The 26,814-nt window shown below is 41.6% G+C and overlaps 4 protein-coding genes across 9 annotated transcripts in view; 1 reads left to right on the top strand and 3 right to left on the bottom strand.

The window, feature by feature from the left end:
* CLIC6 (chloride intracellular channel 6) overlaps window positions 1-13,341 on the bottom strand; it is a 133,424-nt gene extending 120,083 nt beyond the window's left edge. Inside the window, exon 1 of the mRNA XM_081859882.1 lies at window positions 13,240-13,341. Coding sequence (XP_081716008.1) covers window positions 13,240-13,285 — 46 coding nt within the window. The 5' untranslated portion in view covers window positions 13,286-13,341. The remainder of the gene's footprint in view (window positions 1-13,239) is intronic.
* Window positions 8,882-9,840, top strand: LOC309340836 (protein FAM243B). Its single transcript, XM_081859923.1, has one exon. The coding sequence runs from the start codon at window positions 8,942-8,944 to the stop codon at window positions 9,680-9,682; it is 741 nt and encodes a 246-aa protein (XP_081716049.1). The 5' UTR covers window positions 8,882-8,941; the 3' UTR covers window positions 9,683-9,840.
* On the bottom strand, window positions 13,145-20,063 carry SMIM11 (small integral membrane protein 11). 6 transcript variants are annotated; one of them, XM_081859930.1, is made up of 5 exons: window positions 20,017-20,055; window positions 17,606-17,814; window positions 15,497-15,611; window positions 14,733-14,910; window positions 13,145-13,345 (listed from the first exon to the last, which is right to left on the bottom strand). In XM_081859930.1, the coding sequence occupies exons 3-4, from the start codon at window positions 15,515-15,517 to the stop codon at window positions 14,746-14,748; spliced, it is 186 nt and encodes a 61-aa protein (XP_081716056.1). In that variant the 5' UTR covers window positions 15,518-15,611; window positions 17,606-17,814; window positions 20,017-20,055; the 3' UTR covers window positions 13,145-13,345; window positions 14,733-14,745. The 6 variants fall into 6 exon arrangements, with proteins under 6 accessions (XP_081716056.1, XP_081716057.1, XP_081716061.1 ...); XM_081859931.1 differs by lacking the exon at window positions 17,606-17,814 and having other exon boundaries at window positions 20,017-20,063; XM_081859935.1 differs by lacking the exons at window positions 17,606-17,814; window positions 20,017-20,055 and adding an exon at window positions 19,786-19,808.
* A 1,952-nt stretch (window positions 20,064-22,015) lies between these two features.
* On the bottom strand, window positions 22,016-22,688 carry KCNE2 (potassium voltage-gated channel subfamily E regulatory subunit 2). Its single transcript, XM_081857855.1, has one exon. It carries the CDS (start codon window positions 22,441-22,443, stop codon window positions 22,066-22,068), a length of 378 nt encoding a protein of 125 aa, XP_081713981.1. The 5' UTR covers window positions 22,444-22,688; the 3' UTR covers window positions 22,016-22,065.
* Window positions 22,689-26,814: the final 4,126 nt, after the last annotated feature.

Raw genomic sequence — 26,814 nt, 5'->3', positions numbered from 1 at the left:
GTTCAACAGAACAAGAATTAAAATCCTGTGGCTGTTTGTTGCACATTTGAGAGCATTCCTGATTTTCACAAACTGTATTCTACTTTTCAGCAAGAGAAAGCATTGAAAGGATTTGCACCACAATACATAATTGATTCCTGACAAAAGATAAGACAATTATCTCCATCCTTACAACAGTTCATCTAAGTCTAGGTAAGTGTTACTAAAATAGTAAGACGTGGATACTATTTTTTACTAAAATAGTATCTCATTTGCGATGCTATGCTTTTCAATGTTCTTTTATTTATTCTGCAACTGAATGCCTGGACCCAACTTTTTGGCTGACAAATTTGTGCGGTATCTTTGTACATAACAACGTACACAAATCAATGGATTGTGTGAGAAATGCCTTCTGCATGTATTCACTCTGTTCTCTCTCTCTCTCTCTCACTTCCTTACATCATCCTGGCCCCAACCCCACCCCTTCCCCGTTGTAACCCCAAACCCCACTTCTCCTTCCACAGTCCTAACGCCCAGCCCCATTCTACCCTCCTTTCTAACCACCAACTCGGCAATCTCTGATGAACTCGCTCTGTCCTGCCCTCCAAATCTTCCAACTCTCTCTTCTCCAGGTCTATATCTCTCTTCCACCTTCCCCGGCAAGTGTACACCGTTGTGGCAAGTCTTCACTACCACTGGTGCAATGCTATGGATGAGTAGAAGATTTATGGCAGGAGAAGGTCTGGAGTGAGGCAGCTTCTAGTTTTATATTCTCTTGACAGGATGAGGGGTTTATTCTTGCTACAGCTTATTACAGCTACAGGGGAAATGTATACAGTACAGTGGTACCTTGGGTTACATACGCTTCAGGTTACATACGCTTCAGGTTACAGACTCTGCTAACCCAGAAATAGTACCTCGGATTAAGAACTTTGCTTCAGGATGAGAACAGAAATTGTGCAGCGGCGGGACGGCAGCAGCAGGAGGCCCCATTAGCTAAAGTGGTGCTTCAGGTTAAGTACAGTTTCAGGTTAAATACGGACCTCCAGAATAAATTAAGTTCTTAACCCGAGGTACCACTGTATTGCCCATATCGGGTATGCCCAGCCTACCCAGACATAGAGTTGGAAGGGACTCAGAGGATCATCTAGTCCAGTGTTTCCCAACCTTTGGTCTCCAGCTGTTTTTGGACTACAATTCCCATCATCCCTGACCACTGGTCTTGCTAGCTAGGGATAATGGGAGTTGTAGTCCAAAAACAGCTGGAGACCAAATTGGGAAACACTAATCTAGTCCAACCCCCTGCAGTGCAGGAGGACTGTGCATCTACCCTTTATGGGGATCGAACCTGCAACCTTGGCATTCTCAGCACCACGCTCCAACCAACTGAGCTATCCATGTAGAATGTTGCTGTGCCTTTTAATTTGTTTTCAGTTCATTGCTGCTGCTGCTGCTGCTGCTGCTGCTGCTGCTGCTGCTATTGTTTTTGAATGTTTTAAAGAGTTGTTTCTTAATTTTTAAACAAGTCATGTTATTTTGTTCTCTCTGTAAACCACTTTAAAAAAAAATGTTCTCAAACAATCAAGCGGTGTATAAATTTTAAGAAATAAATAAGTAAAATATCTGCCATTCCATGGTAGCTGGTCCTTTAGGGCAAACGAGGTCCTGCCCAACCAAACTCTGCCTGCCTCCACTTGCCTGTCTTCATACTTACAGCCAGTCCAGGGCAGCGGCTTCCTCTTCCTTAGCAGGAACAGCGATGGATGCAAAACTAGAATTAGTTCCACCTGAGACTGGCTCTGACTCCTCCTTCTCTCGGCCTCCTTGCCTGACACTCCCGATGTTCATGCACCAGCCACCGCTGCTGCTGTTGCAATTCTATGACTGTTACTGTGAAATATCCCTAAAATGGAAATCTCACTCCTTCGACACATGGCTCACAGGGACCATTTGAATATTAATGGGTGCTGGGATTCCAAGTGGACCAGTCACAAGCCTTGTGGTAGAGTAAACAGTGCCATTAAAGCATAATAATGCAAAAGGAGGAGGAGGAAGGTGAGTTGCCAGGAATAGCAGGCCTGAATCATCCAGGATGTTCCTGTAGCTTCACATGGCCAATGATAGCTCACCTTAGGATTCCACACAAAAAAGAATTAAAAAAGGTGCATGGAAGGAAATGCCTTGCTGTCCACAGTCAAAAGCCAGCTCCAAGAGGGATTGAGGAGAACAGATGATATAAAGCAGCTGCTACAGACCAGAGAGGAAGGCATTGTCTATATGGAATAGGTTAATATGGCTCAGTGGAAGATGCCTAGCTGGAGCTGCAGTTTGTCTTGAGTTTGACGGCTCTTGCTGTCATCCAAAGGGAACTCATGGCTGATATTACTGTAAGTCCAATTTAATAATAATATCTTTTATGGGAACTGCACATTGTTTCCATGCTAAATCTGTGTAAAGTATGTGTGTGTGTATGTGTGTGTGTGTGTGTGTGTGTGTGTGTGTGTGTGTGTGTGTATGTATATATATATATATATATATATATATATATATATATATGCAGGTTTTGGTGTCCTCGGGTGTCTTCCCGTGTAAAAGTTGGGGTGTCTAGGCGACGTTTCGACGAGGTCTCACTCGTCATCTTCAGGCTGGTGCTTTCGGCTTCTTGTTACTGGAACAGAGCAGGATCTCAGTGTTTGAGTTCCTATAAATACTGTAGAGGGGGTGTGGTGTATAGCCTCCAATGTTCTGGGCAGAGAGGAAGTTCCCAGGCTAGTGTGCCTTTTCTTCTTTTGTTCCTTAATTACTTGAGAGATATCTTGAGTGATTTCTTGAGTGATATCCTGAGTACCACTAAACTCTTCACAAAGTTCAAGAGGTCAAGACACAAAGACTTTAGCAACTAATCCACACCTAATGACCCACCTAAGTGGTACTCAGGATATCACTCAAGAAATCACTCAAGATATCTCTCAAGTAATTAAGGAACAAAAGAAGAAAAGGCACACTAGCCTGGGAACTTCCTCTCTGCCCAGAACATTGGAGGCTATACACCACACCCCCTCTACAGTATTTATAGGAACTCAAACACTGAGATCCTGCTCTGTTCCAGTAACAAGAAGCCGAAAGCACCAGCCTGAAGATGACGAGTGAGACCTCGTCGAAACGTCGCCTAGACACCCCAACTTTTACACGGGAAGACACCCGAGGACACCAAAACCTGCATTCCTGTACCCGTGAAAATCTACGAAAGCATATATATATATATATATATATATATAAAAATAGGTTTCTGTAGTTTGAAAACCTGCTGTTGGTTCTGAGTTATCAGTGCATATGGATCCACACTTAGCACAAATGGGGATATGACATAATTAATTTTGATGGTGTTAGATAAAAGGATGAGTAGAGGATTGAGATATTCCTTGTATCTGAAAAGGAGGTGGCGATAAGCAATAAATATACCTTGGGTTGTTAGGAAAATTGCTTTATTAAAAAATAGCGAGAGAAGGTTAAGTGGGTGCTAAGGGATAAAGAAGGAAGCAGCTCATTCAACCACATTTCAATATGGAACACTGGAATTGGAGAAAATAGATGAATTTCTGCTTATGAATCAAAGATACCGCATCAGATTGATTTTCTGCTTTATTTTCTTTCTGATGTCATAGGGCACAGACAAATAATTATCATAAATCTATTACTGTGTTAGATACTGGACACAAAAGGACAGAGGCAAACTGAAGTAATCTAGTGGTTTTCAGCTGGCAGCAGCAGTTTGACAAGTGAATGGGATCCATGTTATTTTCATTATAGTTGCCACAGAAATAAAACTGTATCTGCAGTTCAGCTCATTAAGGAAGTCTTTGAGAAAGAATGGTCTGCGAATAGTTGCTGCGCTTGTTTGATGTAATTGAGTTCTAATGTCAGCCATGAGACTGAATGTTATTCCCCCCCCCCTCTCCTTTTGCAGCCTGAGTTGGATAATAAAATGAATATCGACCCAACTGAAGTAAGGTATGTGATGAAGAAGCTGGTTTATACCTATATCACAGAAAGGAACAAAAGAGGGTGCTGTAACTACACAAACCCATATGTTCAAGAACAGGAGGAGATTGCTGCTTCTCTGTTCATCCTGATTGTTGTTGGGTTTTTTGGCTTCCTCCTGTTTTCTATGATGCTCAGCAATATTGTACACAGGCCGCGGGAAAATTACATGGACTATATGTACCGCGAGAACGTTCAGGGAAATGAGAAAAGACCTTCCTGCAAAACCACACTGCCAGCGGCGGTTGCTCAGAAGGTCAAACCTGAGCCCAGCCCTCCAGGGCAGTGCCAAAAGACTGACAGCTGTACAATAGCAACTGAGCTTCCAAGTGCAAAATCGGTGGTGAAGATCGTATGAAAGCGGACCTCATACGCAGCACGATAGCTTCTTCTTAACCACTGGTGATTCTGTTACTCACTGAAGCGTGGGACTAATTGAGCCTCTCCTTATACGAGCTTCTTGCTCACAGTGGACATGTCTATTCCTGAGTGACACAACAGCTTTCCGGCTCAGGCCCTGAACCTTCAGATGAGGCATGGGAAATCAAGCTCAGACTTGTACGGCTCCTTTTATATTCCTTTTTGGCACGTCTCTCACAGAAGAAGAAAACCATATCCTTCCTCACACTATTCATCATGCCATTGTGAAGGCATTTGTTCTTCTAGCTGTGGCCTGTCGGCACCCTTCGTTTTTTGCCCTTGGCATTAAGATCCGTGGATTATTTATTTTTTTAATGTATAATGTGGATAATGTGTAAAAAATAAAAAATAAAAAAAGCTTGCCTTAGCATGAGGTCTGCTGTCTCACAGAACGCAGCAATGCCTAGAATCAGATTAAACTAAGACCCATGTTAATTTGGAAGCAGAAACAAGGGCCTGTCCACACTTCCTCTTGTCCTGGTGAATTCCACCGGGAAAACCCGCTCTTTACTGCTGAATTGGACCAGACAGCAGTTGGGCTTTCTGCAGATTGATGTTTGCTTTAGTTCAGCAGTAAAGAGCTGGTTTTCCTGGAGAACATGGCAGGGTAAACGGAAAATCGCTCAGAAGCACAGCACAAGTGGAAGTGTGGACAAGCCCTAAACACTACCCGGAACACGGACTAGTCTCCTGTTCCCAGTTCCTATTATTGACTGCTGGGGGCAAGGCAGAGGAGGGAATTAACATCTGTGATATGAAGTCAGGAGGTGAGTAAAGTGGTACTTGATCAGGTGTGACCAAACTTTTCAGACCCATGGGCACATTTGGATTTTTGAGCAAGTGCCATGAGCTCTGCCACTCTGCTCACTTCTGTCACCCTTCCTCTGGATGAAACACCTCTCCCCACAAGAGACAAAAAGAGCAAATGTGTGCATGCACGCCCTTTGTTTTTCCGAGGGATCAGGTAAAAGTAAGAGCTTGTAGAATTAATCTGGGCCTTGAAAAAACACATGGAGCTGAAAGGGAAGTGGGAAAGAGCCTCACACTTCTAACTTCGTCTTTCAGCTCTATATGCTTTTCAAGGGAAAAATGGGTAATAACACTTTCACCTTCTCATGATCAAAGCAGTGGAAAATATCATGAAGTGCTTGCTTTGTCAACTGAATGACAATGATTTCCCTTAGTACTTCTGGGGAAAGCCTTTATATTAATTTTGATATGACCACCATCTCCTTCATATTATTTCATTCAAAAGCACAGCCTTTTTCTAGTAGTCAAAGGCAGGCTACACATGAAATATCTACTTGGACCTAAACGCTTTGGTATGTAGTTGTGGTTTATACTTATTTGTGGGAGTTGTGTGGGATCAAAAAGCACATCATCCGCCTAGTTGTTTTGAAGAGGGCCAGGTGTACATCCAGTTCACCTAATCCCTGAAATACGTGTGTCTTGCCACCACTCCCAGCATATAACTTTTACACTCTGCACAACTAGAGTATTTGGAGTACGATGGTGGGGATAACTCACCAGCAGAGCATCTGCTTTGCATACATAAGGTCCCTAGTTAATTTCCTAGCATCTCCAGGTAGGGCCAGAACTCAGTGGGACTTACTGTTGAGTAGACATGTATACTCTAATCTGCCTTAAAACGCTGTGATGATTTATACTTACTCAAAAGCATTGTTTTTAAGTAGGTGTGGGAACTAAGTTCCTTATCCAGAACAGAGATCTCTGGAGCAATCAAATGCCTAGAAGACAAATTACTAAATCAATTCCTCCTCCTTTGGAACATAGTGTTTTTATGCCACCCCAATCTCTGAGCAGCACAGGTTCCAGGGGCTTATCCAAGGGTTCATGTTTCCTTTTGGCACATCAGAGACTGTGGTACAGGGGTCAGCAAACATTTTCAGCAGGCGGCTGGTCCCTCAGACCTTGATGGGGGGGCTATATTGGGGGGGGGGAGATGATGCAAGAGCACCACAAGCCCCGGTGGCTGCTTACCTGTAACTTGCAAGCGGCAGGGGCTGGTGGCAGTGGAAGGACGATAAGCGGTGTGCGAAAGGGCTCCGGAGAGGGGCTGCTGAAAATGGTGGCCGCTCGAGCACTGCTGATGCTGGCACCAACAAAGCCCAGCCCCCTTCCCCCTCTAGGCAGGGCAGGGAGAAGCCAGTAAGGAGGGAGGAAGGAGCCGCCATCACTGTGTGAGAGGGAAGGAGAGGGAAAGAACGCTCTTGCTGGTAATCCACGCGGTGATTCATGGGCCGGATCCAGAAGGCAATTAGGGCTGATCCAGCTAACGAGCCTTAGTTTGCCGACCCATGCTGTGGTATATTTAGGATACCTGGTTTATTTACACATATATATACTCTGAGCCTACAATGGACAGCTACACAGCATCAACAGCCAAAACGGGTCTTGTGTGTCCTGTAGCCGCAGCCTTGGATTCAAACAGAACATTAGTCTCAAATATTGCTCCGAGTCTCCTACTTCTCACTTTACTTCTAGGTCACATTACTCCTAACACCTAACTCTCTACCCTGTGCTCTGGCTTTATCCAGTGAGTGAGAGAGGCTCCTCCCAGTTATCATCTCACACCATGTTCTTTGATCCTTTATTGTCTTAATGGCCCATCATTCAGGCTATCACTTCAGGGAAAACTAGTCTGTCTTAATTATCTTTTAAGTCTTCCAGGGATTAGAAGTATGAGGCACACAATTTAGCACCCCAAGCCTTAATTAAATTGTAACACTTGTTGGGTCCAGAGATTATAGTGATCTGGCACCCAAAAACTCATAACCCTAGTATCTCCCAGTTTCCACCTCTTCAATACTCTATTAGTCCATATCCTTTGCAAAAAATAAATGAACAAAACATTGCAAATCCTTTCTGCCACCCAAGAATCTTCATTGGCCTTATTAAGATCAGTACCAGTATCAGTACGTCAATACATTAACGAGATTGCTAAATGTCACAGGAGGCATCGTCTGTGTCAATAGCCATTTACACACATTCGGGGTGTGTGGGATGTGTGAATAAGCTGACTGTAGAGAGGGGAGCAGGGCTGTGCCCTCTGCCTCACCCCTAACCTTTGCCCAGATTGGCTCTGTGGACAAATATAGTCTTTGTACAGGCAACTGGCAGCAGATGGCATCTGTACAGAGAAAGCCTAAACACATACAACCCATGCACATTTTTAATATGTGCAAAGGTCTGTTTTGTGATCCAATTAGTGTCTCCACATAGACCAGTCTCAGTGAGGCCATGGGAAGCAAATTTCAGCACCTGTGCCACCTGAATCTTACAATCACATCACATTCATAAAATAATCCCATAATGTTGGAATAATCTATCCATGTCTCAGCTGGAAAAAAAAATGATTAAAGGGGTTGATTTCTCACATTACCTGTTTTAACTTTAATTGTTCGTATTACTCTGATCCCGGTACTTTTCCAATAGGGATCAGTGAACAGCAAATGCACAACTCACACTTGGGTTGGTTGCCTATAGCAGGCTGCATTTTTTAATTTCCAGGCTTATGGAATGCTCCATATTTTGATAAACATTTTCTACTGTGGGAAGGTATACAGTCACTTCAGTAATAAGTCTCACATAACTTGGCTAGGAATGAGCCAGCTAGCCAGACAAATGGGGCAGAGCTAAGTAAATCAAATCAGGACCTTCAGTTTCTGAAGATCCAAACAGAGATGAAAGATTCTCAAACTATCTGACATAGTGGACCAACAATTGTTTTTCCCAGTGTGCCAGAGACCCGTATCATAATCAGCCCCTGTAGCATCCCACCCTGGGCTGTGGTGGAGTCGCCATGGACCAGCAACTGATGGCTCATGTGGACTGGCACAGGTCCATGGACCACAACTTTGAGTAGCACAGATCTATGCAATTTGTGGTACTTTTGCTACTGTTCATTTCATTGCCGTTGTTTCCAAGGATTCATGTGACATTTTTATTTTTAGGTCGTTTTTTCAGTTTATTTCCCTCCCTTTTTTCCCTACTGTAGAAAAACCAGAAGTGTTGAGTGAAACTGCCCCAATGTGGATGCTTTTCAAAAATTTTGCACAAAATTCCTCATTTAATGGTGTGGTGGGTGGGTGATTGATGATGTTTTCTGCAAATTCTTCTTAGTGCCTTTTCCCCTTGGCCATCTTTTTTTGACAAGAGACAATGGCAGATATTGAAGGAAACAGCAGTGGCTAGTCAAACCAGCAGTGGTTAATTTTGAAAATGAAAGAAGCAGCTCTTTAGTTATGCAATAAACATTCTGTTCACTGTTAATAAAAATAATTCGTTATTTTTTTTTCAATTGCATGACAATTGTTTTTCTCCATGCCTTACCCAGCTAAAATGTGAATGCATCATTCAGGCTGTGGTTTTTTTAGGATGCTATTGAATAACACATGCAATGAAATCCATTGTGAGATCATCATTGTCCTGGACACCATCAGAACTTTGTGTGTACTTCAATTTCACCTGAAGGTACAAGATGTTTCGCATTGTAAACCCGCTTTTAAAGCACATCATCCACCGGACTTCTCTCGATGCTAGTACAAGGAAACAATGCCTGCAATATTTGAAAACCCTAAGAGCATTGCAACTTACAGGCTACAACACCATCTTTTTAGGAGAAACTGATCTTTCAGAAAGTCTAATAACAGGGGAAAAGGTTCCTCATGAAGATGACCTCAACTGGCCTGTATGGACAGTCGTACACGCCGGCAACAGTCAAGGGTGGGTACCATGGAGATACAGAGTGTTTCTAAGGGATGACTTGCCCTTAGACAAGCCAGAAGATGTCTTTCAGGAACTCTGTGACTTCCTGTCTATAACCTATGGGAAGTGTGCCATTGTGGTCAAAGAAAAAAGACAGCCAAGAGTGAAAATTGATGAGTCCACTCAGGAGGTGGAGATAAGCGAACCGCAGTTTACCCCTCTCCCTTTTTTCTCAAGCATCAAGTGCTGTCCTGAGGTGGCCAAGGCCACAGGCCATGAACTTCTCTCAGTGCCTTTCCCCTACAACCACCTCCACCCGATGGATGCCGCCTGGTCCTCTTTGAAATGGTTTATTATCAATAACAGAAAGGAGTTCTCCCTGATGACTTTGGAGAAGACCTATTCGTACCAATGCATCCTCTTCAGTGATCTGCTTGGGAAAGGAATCGAGAAGATGAGCCCAAACAAGTGGAAGATAGCAGTAAACAAAGTGCGCAGATGGGAAAACTACTAGTTGGATAAGTTTACTTAAACTTTTGTCCATCCATCTTTTTTAAAATGATTGAAAATTGGCCAGCTGATTTGCTAAATGTGCACATCGATTCTCCTTCTGAGTTATAATTCTAAATCGACAGTAGCAATGGTGAATAAAAGCAAGAGTTTTAAGGCGACTTTAAGCAATATGGTGCTGGGTTTACAAGTGTCATTCGAATAGAGAGATTTCATTCAATCTAGGTATGAATAGGAGGGCGTATCTGCAGAAACTCAAGAGAGAGAAAAGGTAGTGAATAAGATTAGGTAAAGGTAGTGAATAAGATTAGCTGAACTGCAGCGGGCAGAGAGAGTGAAACTGGCCTTCACCCACAGAGCGAGACCACAATCATACTTGTAACGTGGAGTCAGTCCCCTGTTCCATCTGCCAAACATGCAGGTGGGCAGAAGTGGCACTAGAAGAATTCCCACAGGCTTTACCCCAAAGAAATCCCCTAGGTGGGGCACTCCAGGGGTGGTGAGCGGCTGAAACAGCCTAGGATCCACTAGATCAGGGGTAGGCAACCTAAGGCCCATGGGCCAGATGTGGCCCAATCGCCTTCTCAATCCGGCCCATGGAGAGTCCGGGAATCAGCGTGTTTTTACCTGAGTAGAATGTGTCCTTTATTTAAAATGCACCTCTGGGTTATTTGTGGGGTATAGGAATTCGTTCATTTCCCCCCAAAAAATATAGTCCGGCCCCCCACATGGTCTGAGGGACAGTGGACCAGCCCATGGCTGAAAAAGGTTGCTGACCCCTGCACTAGATCCTGAGACAGCCCCAATAATATGATGATGATAATAGTAATTTTATTATTTATACCCTGCCCATCTGGCTGGGTTTCCCCAGCCACTCCGGGAGGCTTACAGAATATATAAAACATAACAAAGCACCAAACATTATTAACATCCTGATACAGAGGCTGATTGCTACAGCACCTTCAAGGTGGTTTGTTGGGGTTTGGGACCACTCCGTTTACCAATCTCTCAATCTCAGACTGTAAGTATAATGTTGGGAGACATTGCAGGACCAATCTACAAGGTGCTGTAATGATTGCTAAGATAATGCACATGAAATACTTTCCGAGATTTTGGGAAATGCTTTATAGTTTTGTATTTCTAATAACAGAATCATGCCAAGTAATATCTATGATGTTCTACCAGCAGAGCATATTGCACTTGAACAAGCTGGTGAAATCGCCATTCTTCTTGTTGAATTAGTGATGGTTTCATCTGAAAACCACCTACAGCCAATTGTCACAGTTTCATCCAACGCCAGACACCCGTTTCTCAGGTTCCTTTCTAAAATACTCATTCCCAAATAGTTTGCATGATTTTGAATAAAAATAGAAATCTACCTAGATGAGATAGAAATGGATTATAATAAGGAGCTGTCCCAAAAAAATTTAATCCAGGAACCATATCAATATTTTGAAAGTGCAGCCTGTGTATCATCAGCTAGGAGCTGGATGAGGAAAGATGCTATTTCCCATTCAATGGCCAGCCCCTTTGGGGAGACCATCAAGTTTATGGCATATATTGGGGAGTTAGAGATTGGATTACTGAAATGCACTTGGAGTTTCCCTTGTTCTTGATGTCAAGATTCTGAGTGTTTGGTTTCTAACAGTCAAGCAGTATATAAATAGTATGAAACAAATAAATATGTACCAGAAATAGTAGACATGTTCACATCGTTATATGTGTGTGAATGCATGTGCGTTTATTTTGCACCCCTCAAAATAAAAATAAAATCCTGTGATTGGTCATGGCTGCAGCACGGCTGACTGGCTACAATGCTGCAGAGAGACGCTACCGTGTGTTTCTTAATCCAAGGAGAAAAGCAATACAAGCATAGTGATGTAGACAGAAATTCATCTTTATTTGAATTTCTGATGGGCTTTGGCAGGCCTTAGGTGGCTGGACTAGACAAAAATAGGCATTTGAAATTCTCTTGGGGGCAGCAGCAGATAGGCAGATAGAGTGGAAGGGGCACACAGCTCTTCTGCAATCAGGGCTAACTTAGAAGTACGCCTGCCTGAGCTCAATGACGTTTGCTGCCAAGCATTTATAGGGCTGCATTTGTAACTAATCATACTTGTCTCTGTTTAGCATGAATCATGCTATCCAGTCTTGCCGGTTATAGCAGTTCACCATATTTCCACAGGATGGCAGCATAGATAGATACATAGATAGATAGATAGATAGATAGATAGATAGATAGATAGATATAGGCCTCGCACTATTTATGTACTAAAAATGATATTCCTGTAACTTCTATTGCCATTTCTTAAGGGTTTCGGCTTTTTGTTTGTTTGTTTTTGTTTTTCAAAAAGAGTGAGGCCTCTCCAACCTGTTACCAAAACAAAATAAATTGGGTAGCAGGGATCCCTTTTCCCGCTTATAGTGACAGGGAGACAGTGCCTTCTGGCCAGTTGAAGACAGGCACAGCAATGGCAGAGCTGGTAAAACGCAGATTTTTCCCTATCAGTTGCTCAAACTTCTCAGTTTTTACACCTTGCCTGCAGTTTACTAAGCAGAATTATAAATAGGTTCATCAAAGTTTTCCCATTTTCATGAAAGTAACTTTTTGCTACAGCATGGAACTTTCTCTAGACTTTGACACTGGGTTGTAGCAAACCTGGCTCTGAACCGTGATAATAATAATAATAAATCAGTGGGTTTCTTACTTTTAAAAAAATGGAATAAAACCCATTCCTGATACATCGTATTTAAATCCACTATCTAGTACAGACATCAATTTAATTGTAATTACTCAAGCAACCTAAAAAACCCAAAAAAACTCTTTTAGCAAACCTTACAATTTATAAAGAAAACCTGGAGAACAGCTTCAGTTAAACACTTTAAAGTTCCACAGATGGCAACAGCAGTTCCACAAATACTTAACTGTCCTGCAGAAAGTTTGCTCAGAAGTAAGTTTCACTGTGTCCAATGGGGCTTATTCCAAGCATGCGTGCACAGGACTGCAGCCTTACAGACCTACTTAGAAACCCAATAATTTAAATGGACTTTAGTCTCAGGTAAGGTGTACGGGATTGCAGCCATAGCAAAATCTAAGTGCAAAGGGAAGTTGTTAAAAGTAAATAGGTGACAGCTGGATTTTCATACTTAAGTTTTCAAACCTGAGTTTGAAACACAATGTTGTGGGGGAGGGAAATGCCTTTTAAACCAAATGTAAAATTCGAGTTTCCTGATTATTGTACTCCAAACAAAATTCCTTTCAAAACCAGCGGATCGGACAGGACTAACTCAAGTCCAATTGTTCTCAATGGGATTCATACCCAACTTTAGCTAGATCAGAACCTGTGGGAGGAAAATGCGGAAGGTCAGCAATTTAACTCCTCTTGCTTTCAGGGAAAGATTTCATTAGACAATCCCTTCTATCATAGCAACCTGCCACGTACCATTTTCTATACGCAACACTAAATCAGTTTTACAAACAGAGCTTTTATTATATAAATAGCTGACAGGATATTCTTCTTACTTATACCAGAAAAATAATAATATAAAAATCCAACACACTTGTTGTATGTTGCTCTTGGGGAATTAAGTTTCTCTGGCACAGCATTCGGTTTCAGTGAAGTCTTCAACTCTCCCAGGAAAGGAATCCAAGCAAGCTGCCAAACGGCTGCACACACAAAAGAAAGAGTTATATTTGCAGTAGTTGATTTTTTAAAACAGCAGCAGTCTTCCCATGTGGATGCCTCGGGACATCTGTGGGAAGGGCCACAGCTCAGGGGCAGATCATCTGATTAGCACCCAGGTCACTCCAGGAAATCCTGGGAACATCTGGAGAGTCACTGTCAGTCAATGCAGACAATACTGAGACAGGTGTACTAATGGTCTGACTCAATGCAAAGCAGCTTCCTATATTCCTGTTAGGACGGTGTGATTCACCAGGTCATAACACACCTTAGGATGGAACTTCATGTTCCACTACCACTTCATATATTGGGATCCGCAAAGTGGTGCCAAGAGGATCTGCAGGGGAGAATCAGCAAGGGGGGGAGAGATGTTTAGGTCATCCTCTACTTGGTATTCCCCCCCCCCCCACTTGCAGCTGCTTCTCAGCCAACTTGTCCCCTGCTAGGGTTAACGATCCATTTTTTGAGATGGGCAGCCACAAAACAGACCTGCATATACCACGCACCACTCTATTTTAAACTGCATTTTAACCTGTATTTTAAATTGGGGTTTTTTCCCTATTATGTTTTTACTGTGATTTTATTGGTGTTAGCCGCCCTGAGCCCGGTTCTGGCTGGGGAGGGCGGGGTATAAATAATAATAATAATAATAATAATAATAATAATAATAATAATTATCTGAGAATAGGTGGGTGGCCCGTAAGCTACAATCTTGTACAAAAGAGCTTGTGAGAGGGCAGGCCAAAGGTGTGTGCTTTTGAAAAATGTTTACAGTTTAAGGAAAGCTTTATTCCCTTTTAACTGTAATTTTGCAAAGTTTTATATTTATATTTATTATTATTATTTATTACATTTTTACTCCACCCTTCACCCGTGGATCACAGGGCACAACATAAAAATACAAAATGAGAACACCAAATACATAATAAAACTAAAACAAACCAGTAATCCCCCTACTAAAGCATTTAAAGGGCCATAGAATGTTCAATCAGCCAAAGGCCTGGTTATAGAGAAATGCTTTGCCTGGCATCGAATGAGCTTCCCTAGAGGAGCATTCCACAAATGGGGAGCCACCACAGAAAAAGCACATTCTCTGCCCTCGGAGCCTCTTGTGGAGGGACCACCTAAGGAAGGGCCTCAGATTAGTACTGCAGGGCCCAGATTGATTCACAGTGTATGGCTCTCAAGGTACTTCTTTGTTTTGTAGATGTACAGCTCCCACCAGTCCCAGCCAGCATTGCCTAGAGCACATGGGAGTTGTAGTCTGAAATATCTGGAGGGCACCAGGTTACTGAAGGCTGCTTTACACACATAGTGCTGAATGGTGTCAGACAAGAAACACTGCAAGCATTCTTTCCAGTCAGACCATACCTCTTAAGACGTTTCAGTTTTCTTTTTTCTCTTCCCTTTTCAGCTTCTCCTCCTGTTCTTTTTTCATTTTCTCCTCAAGCCTTTTCCTCTGGTACATTTTTGCCCCAGCAAATGCTAAGCAAAGGATTAATGTTTTAGCTGCTAAAATGTACATTAGCAGTGGGAAATTTTCCAGTGCCTAAAATGGAAACAACAACAACACATACACACATTTTTTAAAACTGTCATCTGCTACAGTTCAAGACATGTGAAATTCTTTTCTGGTAAGTGGCAAGAGAGGCTCGCGTGCACCAAACCCACAGGAATGCAGATATTATCTAATGGCAGGACTAGGAAAGGGCACAGACACAGAGCATAAGACCAGAGAGCCTAAAGCATCTATTCATCCACTGAGACAAACTGTAGTCTATCAGCAGCTGAAAAAACAAGATAATAGTAAGGGAACTTGGGTGCAAACAAACAAACAAAACCCAACAACACTGCATGCAGTAAATAATTGTATTTTATTTTTACTGTTGCTGAAAATATTAAATTATAAGACTTTTAACTTGTTTCTCAACTGCTAACTGACTACACTTGCATAGCAATGAATTCACATAATAGAAAAATGCAGGTATTTGAAGATGCAAGTATATGTTCCTGTTAAACCGAGGATTGTTCTTTGACAGAGTCATCCATCCACACAAAACATGCATAACTATTTCTTCCTTAGCTCTTTGGTTTAGAAAGTAGCATGCAAGGTTTTACAGATTAAGGGTCCTCACCTTCCAGTTCATTAGCCACATTTTGATTCAGCAACAATGTCAAGGCTTATACCTCAGGCAGAAGCAAACGGTGCTGGTCAGATTTATGAGAAACGAGTGGAGTAAAAAAAGCCACCTGAAAAATAAGATATTCAGATAGTTTATTTGTGCCTCTGATATATATGAGAAACTGGTGGAGGAAGGATCACCTGACAAAAATATCCAGCCAATCTGTCCTAAGATATAATAAGAAGTGTTGACTATATAGTTGTGTAGGAAGTTCACGGCTCCTGCTGCTTAGACAGATACAGAACTTTCAAGAAAGCTCTCACAGTGTCTGAATGGGAGATGTTTATCTGCTGAGTGACAGGAACAGCAACCAGTTGGAGTGTAATGAAAGCAGAGAATTGACTGGTTGGAGACAGGTGCCAGAGCTGTACAGGGCAATCCCTTTCCACCTGTTGAAAATTCCAGAATATTCAGCTAAAAAAGCCACACTGGCTGCACTGTGAGCTTCTTAATTGTGACAAAGTCCTAATAAAAGCACAATCCTATACAAGTCTACTTAGAAGTAAATCCCACAATGTTTAATGGAGCTTTCTCCCAGGTAAGTGGGTCTATGAACGAACTTCAGGGGAAGGGCAACTGGTAGCAACAGAAGGAAGTCATGACTAACTTTCAGGATCCGGGTCATGGTTTGGTAGTTTTCTGCGGAATAAAAACATTAAAGCTCTAGCAGTAGAAATTCAAGGTCTAAGAGTCAGCAAGGGGGAAACAACAAGTGTAAGTGATTGTGTGGTGGTGTATCTCATTCCTCTAGTGCAACAAACAGGAGAAAATGGACCGTGAGGTTGGCATCCGTCTGAGAGGCAATTAAGAGTGTGGAGAATTAGGTTCGGGAATAAGGAACCCCTATAAACCCAGCGCAAGGCTCTCAGAACTTGAACATTCAGTACCCATTTTAATGCCAAATGAATGAAAGTATTCCTTCCACATGAAACTATAAATCCAGATAAAACATAAGGAAACCAAGCCAGTTAAGATTCCACAAAAAGTTGACTGTATTTTATTTATTGCTACTGAAGGCAGAGAGTCAGTCTATATATTCAGCATAAAGTATTCCAGTCAGCCTGGGACTATATTCATTCAGATTGCAGCCAGGGTATTGTATATCTGAATGTCCTTCCTCTACGTACAAAGTAGGCATATTAAGAAAATCCTTGTGCTACCTTTGGGAGGTACAGTTCCCAGGTATAGGAGGTATCTAATGTGGGGAAACATTCAAACATGTGGGTGCCCTTATGTGCCCACTTAACTGCATAGATCCATAGAACTAGCACTTCTACAAGTGCTGCATAATGATAGCATTGCACTTGCAAGAAATTGATCTTTGAGTGTGGAAGCATATACTCTTTGGAAATCCCTGGCCATTGATAATAGGCAGACACCTTCACTGTGTTGTTTTTGGCACCTGTTAAAAACCTTTCTGTCCCAGAAAGTCTACCCAGGCATATGCTTTAAGTGGGTATAATTTAAAATGACTGATTTGGCCCCGATCTACTAGCTTGGCTAGATGGTGTACTAAAGGGTCTCCAGATTTGGTATATTAACCACCAAGATGCCCACAAGATGCCTGGGGGGCAAAAACTGGGCTTCCCCATCTGTTTTAGTGGCTTGGCTGAATTTGTTTGGCTCTAACAGTGGAGGAGAGAAATGAAAGAGTAGCAGAAGAAGAAGTTAAACGCTAGGGAATCCAAAACCACTCTGTGTGTATGGAACAAAATAGGAAAAATAAATAATGGAAGCTCAGGAAAACAGAAAATCAGGCCCCAGAAGCAACATCCAGGCTATTAAACTCGAAACGTGTTTCTGTCAGTGTTCCAGAGTTTTCATTTTTTAATGAGACCAGAAACATTTTCCTCTCACACTTCCCCCAGCATGCATGATTTTTTCATCCCAGAGCAAAAAATCAGCAGTGCTTTTATTAAAATAAAATGCCAGTAACGGGAGGGAAAAATAATTTTCTCTTTTCTGATTTTGTTCAACAGTGAAGTGTTTTTATTTGACTCAGAACCTTTTCATGGAACTTACTCCCGCAAATTTCTATCCAATTTACAATTTGATGCTTACCACCTATTTGTAAGTACGTAACTCCTAGATTTCAAGGGAATCTACTTCCAAGTAAGTGTGCTTAGGACTACAGTTGCAGCATGCACATTTATTCTGAAACCACTTGTCTTCTATGTCCGTTTCAAGTACCCACTGTGCAAGATGACCTGCAATTTCCAGTACCTTCTCTCTCCAGCTTACACTGCTTTTTATACTGTTTTCACCTAGCCCTAGGCAGAAAACAAGAGATGAAAAAAATTGTGTATCGGATAAGCAAGATCCTCCACTTGATATGTTAACAGAAGCATGAATTCTTTACACTGATATCAGCAGTTTAAAGAGAAACCTTACAGGTTCTGTGTTCAAGGTTAAGTACTATCTTGAAAGCCTTGGTTTCATGTTTGTTTCCCCACTAAAAAGTCAGATAAAGTGTAGATACAAGTAATCTATACCCCATTAGGGTTTGTTGTCCCCAAGCTATACAGTCTCTCTCAGCAAAAGGAGACCAGACATGGTGTCTGGGCTTAATATAAAATCTGAGATAAAAATGCGGAATGATATAATAAATTATAACAGCCAGTCACCCTATTTCCCTCTTACAGATTCCAGTTGGGTCAATCAGGAGAGTTAAAACCTCACATGACATGCAACAATAAGGTTCATGTGTAAGACTAAAAATCTTCCTGCACATTGCATGCAGATACATGTAGTTAACCGGCTATTGGTGCTTTAAATAAATAAAAGGTGGGCAGCGGGGAGAGAACAGCTTTGGGGCAGAACAATTTAGGGCAGCCTTTCTCACCCTTGGCTCCCCAGCTGTTGTTGGACTACAACTCCCATCATCCCTGACCGCTGGTCTTGATAGTTAGGGATGATGGGAGTTGTAGTCCAACAACAGCTGGGGACAGAAGGTCGAGAAGGGCTGATTTAGGGTGTGTTCATCTTATCACCTTGGGGAACAATGAAGTTGTTGGTTGTTTCTCCCAGTTCTTTCTCTCCTAGCTGTTCACATCAGCACAGCTTCATTAGTGCCAAATTTGTTTGCTTGTGCACACACCAGCGATTGTCAACAGGGCAGGCCAGATCCTTATTTCCACAAGCCTACCTGGCAATCGCCTAATGTCATTATGACACACTTCAAAAGGAAGGCCATGACTTTACCTGCCTCCCACCTGATGTCAGGAGTGGGGTAGATCAGTGTGGTTTGGGGAAAATAGCCTCATGGACCAAAGGTTCTCCACCGCTGCTATATGTCTGCTTATCTGAAGCATATTGCAACTGTTCTTTTCACATTGACACCAACGCTAAATTTGCAAATTGCTAACACGGCATAGAGATGTGCCAGTGAGGTCCTCATGTCTGCACAAGTATACCTTTACAATAACCAGTGGTAGAGCCTTCTTGGTTGTGGCATTACACCTGTGGAATCACTTTCCCTCTGCTAGAAGACATGCACCAGCAGTTATGTTACTGTAATTTTAATGAAATGTATTATTATGAAAAGATATTATTATTTATTACTATGAAATTGCCTTGTGTGTGTTTTTTAATGAGAGGCAGTATGAAAATATTTTAAATAAATAAAATACATAAGCATACAATACTTAGATTGGGAAACCAATTAACTGGTCATGTTCACAACTAGCCAACTAAATGCCCTTATGCAGACAGAAACTTTTTCAAAAGCATCAGAGCAGCATAGGATACCAAAGGCAGGAGTGAAGCTTTCTTCTCCCTAGCTCTGTAAATTCTGAGTGCAAAAAGACGCACTTCCTCGCCTGCGTTATAGATAAGCATAGCTACATTTTAAATTGGGCTTTTGCATCTAATACAGAGCTAGTCTGCAGACCAAACCATGGCTTAGCATGAGCACATGGCTCCCATAGAAGAGATTGTGGGTGCTTCGCTCTACTCAGACAAACCACAAGCTGTAACAAAGGTTATGTCTTATCTGGAGGAGATAAACCGTAAATCTGAGTTAGGATGACACACTAAATCATGGCAGCGTAGTAGCAGCAGACCAACCGAGAAGCAAGGAATCTGCAGTGACCTGTCCCGGAACTCTCACGCTTGTGCAAATTATGCAAGGGGGGGGGGGGGGGAAAGAGAATTTCAGTCATGTCGCTTTTAATGTGCATTGTGCAATCTGAACCTATGCATGCTCGTCGAAGTAACTTGTCTCAGATTTCACCGGAGCTTACTTGCAAGTAAACGTTCAGAGAATTAAAGGCATCGCTGCTCAAAGGTGCAGAACGACTGTAAACGTAATAGCCATTTGACGATCATGATTCTTTTAAGGAGGTCAAAATATTGAAAACAAGGCCCACAACGCCATCAGCTCCCATGAGTTATTAAAGTTAACATTTAAAAGAACAACTATTACAAACAAGCCTAGCAGCGTCACGCATTTTGTGATTTAAAAGCCACACTACCTTACAATCAGCGATTCAACACAGGAAAAGGCTACAAACTACAAGTCCCAGAAGGCTTTGCTGTCTGAAAATACGTCACACAGCGCGTCAATAATTTAAAACTAGATGTTAACCCTTTCATCCCTTGTCCTGCGGGGAGTCAAGCAGCTGTGCTCACAAGCGATGTAACTAGGGAAATTTCTCGCTATGAGAGTGAAGTATGTTAATGAATAAGTAATATATGAAGATACCCGTTTTACTGTTTTCTTGGGAGTGACTATACAACTGTTGGATATGCAAGACAGCTTATTCAGAGAGGAATTAGTACTTCCCTCCATTCCCTCCCCTGGTCCTTTTATATTATCTTAATTTATACATGTCAGTAATTTCATTATCTTTAATAAGCTCCAAAATTAAAGGGAAGTCGAGGGATCTGAGTAATCCCAAAATGTGGATTTAATATAGCGTGAAAATACTTTTCTTTTGTGTGTGTGGTTTATTCTTTTATACTTATGTGATGATAATGTTTAATTGTGAAAATTAATTTTAAAAAACCAGAGAGGAATTAGTACTTTCATTAATTCAAAATGTTGGGATACACATTCTGATATAATAAAGCCAGTTCAAATATAAAATGAAAATGCTAAATGGCAAAGACCCTAGCAGGATCAGTAAGATAATAGGGCTGAAATTCAATTTTCAGCATTTTGAACAAAGCTTAAGGGTAGCATGCAGAAAAGTGCATTTGTGCATTTTGCAGTAAGGCATCTATGGTCACCAGGAATGTGACTGCAGCTAATTAGAATTTTTGGGATACTACAATCTTCAAAATTATCCATGACAAATAGATGAGTCCACCGACCTGGGCGTATGGGACAGAATCAGCCTCCGTCACCCTAAAGGTTTATAAATGCTAGTAATAATGTTCATAATAATTCTTAGGAAAAGTAGGGAGCCCACAACACTACTAAGAGGCAAGAATGAATGAATGATGAATGAATGAGAATATTATATATATATATATATATATATATATATATATATATATATAATTTGTTTATGCAATTATTTCTGCCCTGCCTTTTGGCTTCAGAGCAGCTGACATAATCAATTTAAAACATAACGTATAAACAAAACAATCAAATGTACAGAGTGCTGAAATCAACATGCACAGATTCATTAAAGAAGGCTATATTGAGGCAGAACCTTGCAGGTTCTGCTTCTGATGTTCATGATATGATGATGAGTGAAAGCGGCCACGATTCCTTTGCAAACAGGTTTGTAGGATGCCCTGATCTTGTTACTGTACTATGATCGGGAAATACCAGTCTCTGAATATGAAGTAGCACAATGGACTGTAAATGGAACTGTGTAAGTTTGATGAGGACTGTGCCCCTTGGTTCAGCTTCAATTTTTTGCATCCGTGGAGGCCCCCCATGCATTTTAGAACCCTGCATAATTAGGGTTCTGAGATATGCAGGGGGGGGGAGCCTTTGTGGAAGAAAAAAGCCTCCCCATTTCAGGCAGTTGTATTCCATAATTTGGAAGGCAACAGAAGGAAGCAGTTTAGCTAGGACCCTCATTCCTGCTTGTCCTGCTTATGTGATTGCTAACACCTTAAAAGGGTTCTAAAGGTTAGGTAGGTTAGTTGAAACAGATGAAAACAGGGAAGCTGGCTGAAAAGATTACGTATTGTGGTGGCTGGATGTCCTCTCCCATCTTGTTTAGTAAAGCAGTGGTAACATTTTTTGTAGTTTTCACTGAGTCATTCAGTCACTTAAAGAGTCTCAAAGCTGCTACTGCCCGCAACCTTAAAAACAAACAAGGTTCTTCCTACATTAGTCATATAGACTTCAAAATACATACACATTTGCCTGGAAGTATTTGCTGATGATGGAGTTGCACTCTACAATATCTGGAGAGCACCCTGTTTGGGAAGACTGGTTTCTGTACAATATGATATTGTTTAGCATTTATATTTTTTAAAGGTAATATGACTTAAAATAACACACACAGAGAGAGAATTCTCCAGTACTACTTCATTCAGGTAGTGGCAATTTCTCCCACAGATCAAGCAGTCTGGGTGCTCGCTTGATCCTTTGCACCAGTATTTTCATGGATGGTGCATTTAAGGTCATGGTGGAGCAGCGTCTGGTTTTTGAGCTTGTTGCCCCAGTCATCCACAATGTATTGGTGATAAGGGTCATCAGAGTGCTCTCGTCTCTTTGATTTCACGGTGCTCACTAAGATCGTCACAACAATGAAGGAGAAAATCCCAATCATCACCATGAGATACATAATGACATAATTTAAGTCCTCAGCATCAAGTGTTGCTTGCAACGTATTTTCTTCAATTGTGGTATTTCTTCGCCAGCTATTCATGTAATCAAGGAAGGTCTTCCTGAAAGTATCTTCCAGAGCCTTTGTGAAGTTCTGTAAGGTGGCCATATTTTCAGTGAACTGTCATTAAACACAAAAGCATGCATCAGTCATCTTCCTACAGGAGAATCATACATTCTTGGGAGAAGGGCATACTGGGGCATTGTTAAGGGGTGCCCCAAGTCCCAGGTCTTTTGTGGTGTGGCTCATTGCTTTTGTCGCTTTCCCTTTCTTAAACTTATTTAAAAACTTTGCTGATAAGGCAGCTGCTGGGCATAGTGCTGCTGAAATGCCAGCTATTCACCATCTTAATTTTCCAGAGGCATCAATATAGAAAAATTAACATATGCAATTGTGTGTCATGGGTGTGTGACCCAAGTCCTTTAAGCATCTAGCTACACCCCAAGGGCATATGAAGTTCTCTTCAGCAGGCATAGACAAACTCCGGCCCTCCAAATGCTTGGGACTACAATTCCCATCATCCCTAGCTAACAGGACCAGTGGTCAGGGATGATGGGAATTGTAGCCCCAAACATCTGGAGGGCTGGAGTTTGCCTATGCCTGCTCTTCAGTAGAAGGAATCACAGAAATGAAAATTTGTGTAGCTTTGTTGATACTATGTATGGAACAGAAATTACGTAGTGAGGGGCAGACTAGAGTCACTGGGATTCTGCTTTGTAAACTCAAAAGCACATTGGGTCACAGAAATACCAAGTTATGTTACATTAGGCATAAAGAGGCAGTTGTCTTAAAAACCTATTAATTAGTTCCTTCTCATTCTTCTTGTACTTTGAACTTGAAATGCACTTGTGATTTTAAAAAGTCTAAGAGAAAAAGAAATTGTTGAATGTATAGGAAGAAAGATTTAGATAATCTTATTGCAAGCATTAGAGAGGATCAGTATTAAGTAGGAACTTGGGGATTTGATTCATGCTGGGTTTGGTTATCACTCATTACATCAAATGTCTCAATACAAATATAGAAGATCAATTTACATAATAAAGTATATAATTATAGGGACAAATTAGGATTCATAAGATAGGCATGTATTAATGAATGATCCTGATGAACAAGATTCTGCTGAAATATGATGATTAAAAGATGACACAACTTTAACTGATGAAGCATGGCATTTAGTTTGTGTATACCTTTAAAGCACATTTGAAGCGCTTTCTTTCCCACAAAGAATTCTGAGCACTGAAGTTTACCCCTCACAGATGGAACATTTCCCAGCAACCCTTAAGAAACTACAGTGCCCAGAATTCTTTGAGGGAATGTGGGGAATGTGCTTTTAAGGTGAAGTGTGCCTGCTACCCAAGGCTATAAGGTAGCGTCTCTGCTTCAAATTTCAACCCAGCCACTGGGTGGCCTTAAGCAAGACACTGCCTGACTGGCATGCCAGTTTTTAAGGAGGGGGCCAAGTATCATTACAGTGGTGCCTCGGGTTAAGTACTTAATTCGTTCCAGAGGTCTGTTCTTAACCTGAAACTGTTCTTAACCTGAAGCCCCACTTTAGCTAATGGGGCCTCCTGCTGCCGCTGCGCTGCCGGAGCACGATTTCTGTTCTCAAGCAAAGTTCTTAACCCGAGGTACTGTTTCTGTGTTAGCGGAGTCTGTAACCTGAAGTGTATGTAACCTGAAGTGTATGTAACCCGAGGTACCACTGTACTGCCATAATATAGACTTGGCTTCATTCTACCTAATGAGTTTGTGTATATTAATCAGATTATATATGCATTTTAAGCACTTGGAGAAAGTGTTTGATCCCAACACAAATCCCTTCCAGGCTTCTCAAACACCCCACATGACAAGAGATCTGCATGCCCCACTGGCACAGAGGGCCTGATGACCTGCATGATTAAAAGTAACTCTACCTGTCCATTGAACAGTAGCACAGGGATGCCTTCTGGTGCCTGAACTACTTTATGCACACACTATATCAGCACTGGGCAACACTCGGAATGTGGTGTTAATCATTGCCACCTATAGAAAATGGGCTTTAAAAATAGGTGTAAGCCAGTTTCTGTTCTAGGCACATGGATTTTAAACTATAACATGTGAGTAGGGCAATTCATTCTGGCTGTCTTAACATGCAGAAGTTGTTGAATGTCACTTAATCATTCCTGCAGTAAAAGGGTTCTGCTATCTAGGAGGCTTTTTTTAAAAAAAGTCATAAGCAACATAACATTGCATATTGCATTTTTCAAAATGTCATCCGATCTAATTGTAGCTTAAAGATTTCTAGCGATTGTTGGTCAGAATTAGGGTACTGTTTCTTATTTAATCATTCTGTCCCCAGCCTATAACAATTTACCGTATTTTTTGCTCTATAAGATGCACCAGACCACAAGACGCACCTAGTTTTTGGAGGAGGAAAAAAAATATTCTGAATCTCAGAAGCCAGAACAGCAAGAGGGATCCCTCTTGCTGTTCTGGCTGCTGTGATAGCTACGCAGCCTGCATTCGCTCCATAAGACGCACACACATTTCCCCTTACTTTTTAGGAGGGGAAAAGTGAGTCTTATAGAGCAAAAAATACGGTACTTTTCGGTTGTTTGATCTTATTATACCTTCATTGGTACATATACTTTGCCTTCATATACCAAAGCACTTCTACATTTATTTTTAAGTTCTGTGCTTATTCATCTTATATATTCTGGCTTCACATCTCAAAGCATTTCTCATTTTCAAATCAGTTCCTTTCTATCTGCTATTTTTCCTGTTTAATTTTAAATCAAAGCTTTAAAGGAAATCAGTCATGGTTACCAGAAACTTACCTCCTCTGTGCTTTTTTTATAAAGAAATTCACAGCAACAAAGATTTTACGTGAACAGTATCCTGATACTCTTGAATAGAACAGAGAAACCATCAGCTGGATGAAAATTCCATCTTGTGCTGCTGAATAGTTGCCTGGTACTGATCTAACTTTAAAGTAAATGTATTCTTACACCTAATCTCACTGGGAAGTTAAATATTGGCTGACACCCAACAGGTAACCTTCATGCTTGGTAGGGTACATAACAAACTTTTTCAACCTGTAAATCATTGTAATATAAAACTTTAAAGGAACAGTCATGGGTTTTTGTGGTTTTTTTACAGGGGAGTTACTCTGTACTGAACATTATGCTCAGTAAAGGCTATAATGCTGGTATGGTTTGAAATTTAAATTGTTGCTTACTATAGCTTTAGTGGGAGTGAAGTAAAACTAGAAGTACTGTATCAAAAATAAAAATAAAAATGGGAGGAATTGGAAATCACCGCACAATTTCATCCAAAATGCCCAAACTCATGTTGTAAAGGGGGGGGGAAGGCTTTTCCCCCCCTTCCTAAACTCAATTATTTCTCCTCATCAGAGTTTTCCCCCACTGGCATCTCCTGAACTTCACAAACCATGGTAATATGGTCTTCATATTACACAGAACAGCCACATCTCCTTTTGCGCAAACGAAGTACAGAATGGTTTCTGTCTGCTAAGAAGATGGAGAAATGAAATATACTCGGAGTTGAGTGTTGATTTCATTCTCTTTATTTTAGCTCATGGTAAACAGTGAGTGAGTGCTTATCCCAAAAAACTTCTGGCTATATATACAGTCATACTTCAGGTTACGGACACTTCAGGTTGCGCAGTTTCGGGTTACGGACTGCGCCGAACCCAGAAGTACCGGAACAGGTTACTTCTGGGTTTCGGCACATGCGCAGAAGCGCCAAATTGCGACCCACGCATGCACAGACGCGGCACTACAGGTTGCAAATGTGCCTCCCACACGGATCACGTTCACAACCCGAGCATCCACTGTACATTATTTACACAATGGGTCCCGTGTGATTGGCTGGTTCAACTCCCCTCCTGGAGCCTGATTGGACTGTTCTTGCAGGCCAATCAGGTTGCTGATTCACTTCCTCCTGGAGCCAGATTGGGCAGCTCCTGCAGACCAATCAGGTTGCTGCCTTCTAGGATCCTACCTGCCTGTTGCTCTAGGATACAAGCTCAGTACATAACAAGAAATCTGGCTGTTGTTAACACCATGGCAGCCAAACTTCCCAAAGGTGTTAAACTGTCCCCTGGATGAACATGACTGACTTGTGACTAGCTGTCAAGCAGGACTCACAAGGCTTACTCAGACATACACCCCACTGTGTTGTTTAATTTTGTCCCTGGTTGATCCTGGCTCCCTAAAAAAAAGCTCAACAACTTTGGTCAATCCAACCAGTTGGTTTTTTTTTATAGTGGGAGTAGATCGCAGTCTCTTGGGAGCTGGACATGTCTGCTGTAGAGGATTGAAGCATGAGCAATGCCTGCTGAAATCTCAGAAGAGTAAACCTCTCACACCCTTGAACTGTGGCTCTGATTCAGATTAAGGACCTCTACACTTGGGTTTTAATTTTTAAAAACCGTGATATCAGTTCAAGTGATACATTTGTAGTTTAGATTTCTATTAC

The sequence above is a fragment of the Podarcis erhardii genome (genome assembly GCF_964252035.2).
Source record: "Podarcis erhardii genome assembly, chromosome: 4".
NCBI classification, from domain to species: domain Eukaryota; kingdom Metazoa; phylum Chordata; class Lepidosauria; order Squamata; family Lacertidae; genus Podarcis; species Podarcis erhardii.
The sequence above is the reverse complement of the archived record's forward strand: the minus strand, read 5'-3'. Positions and strand labels throughout refer to the sequence as shown.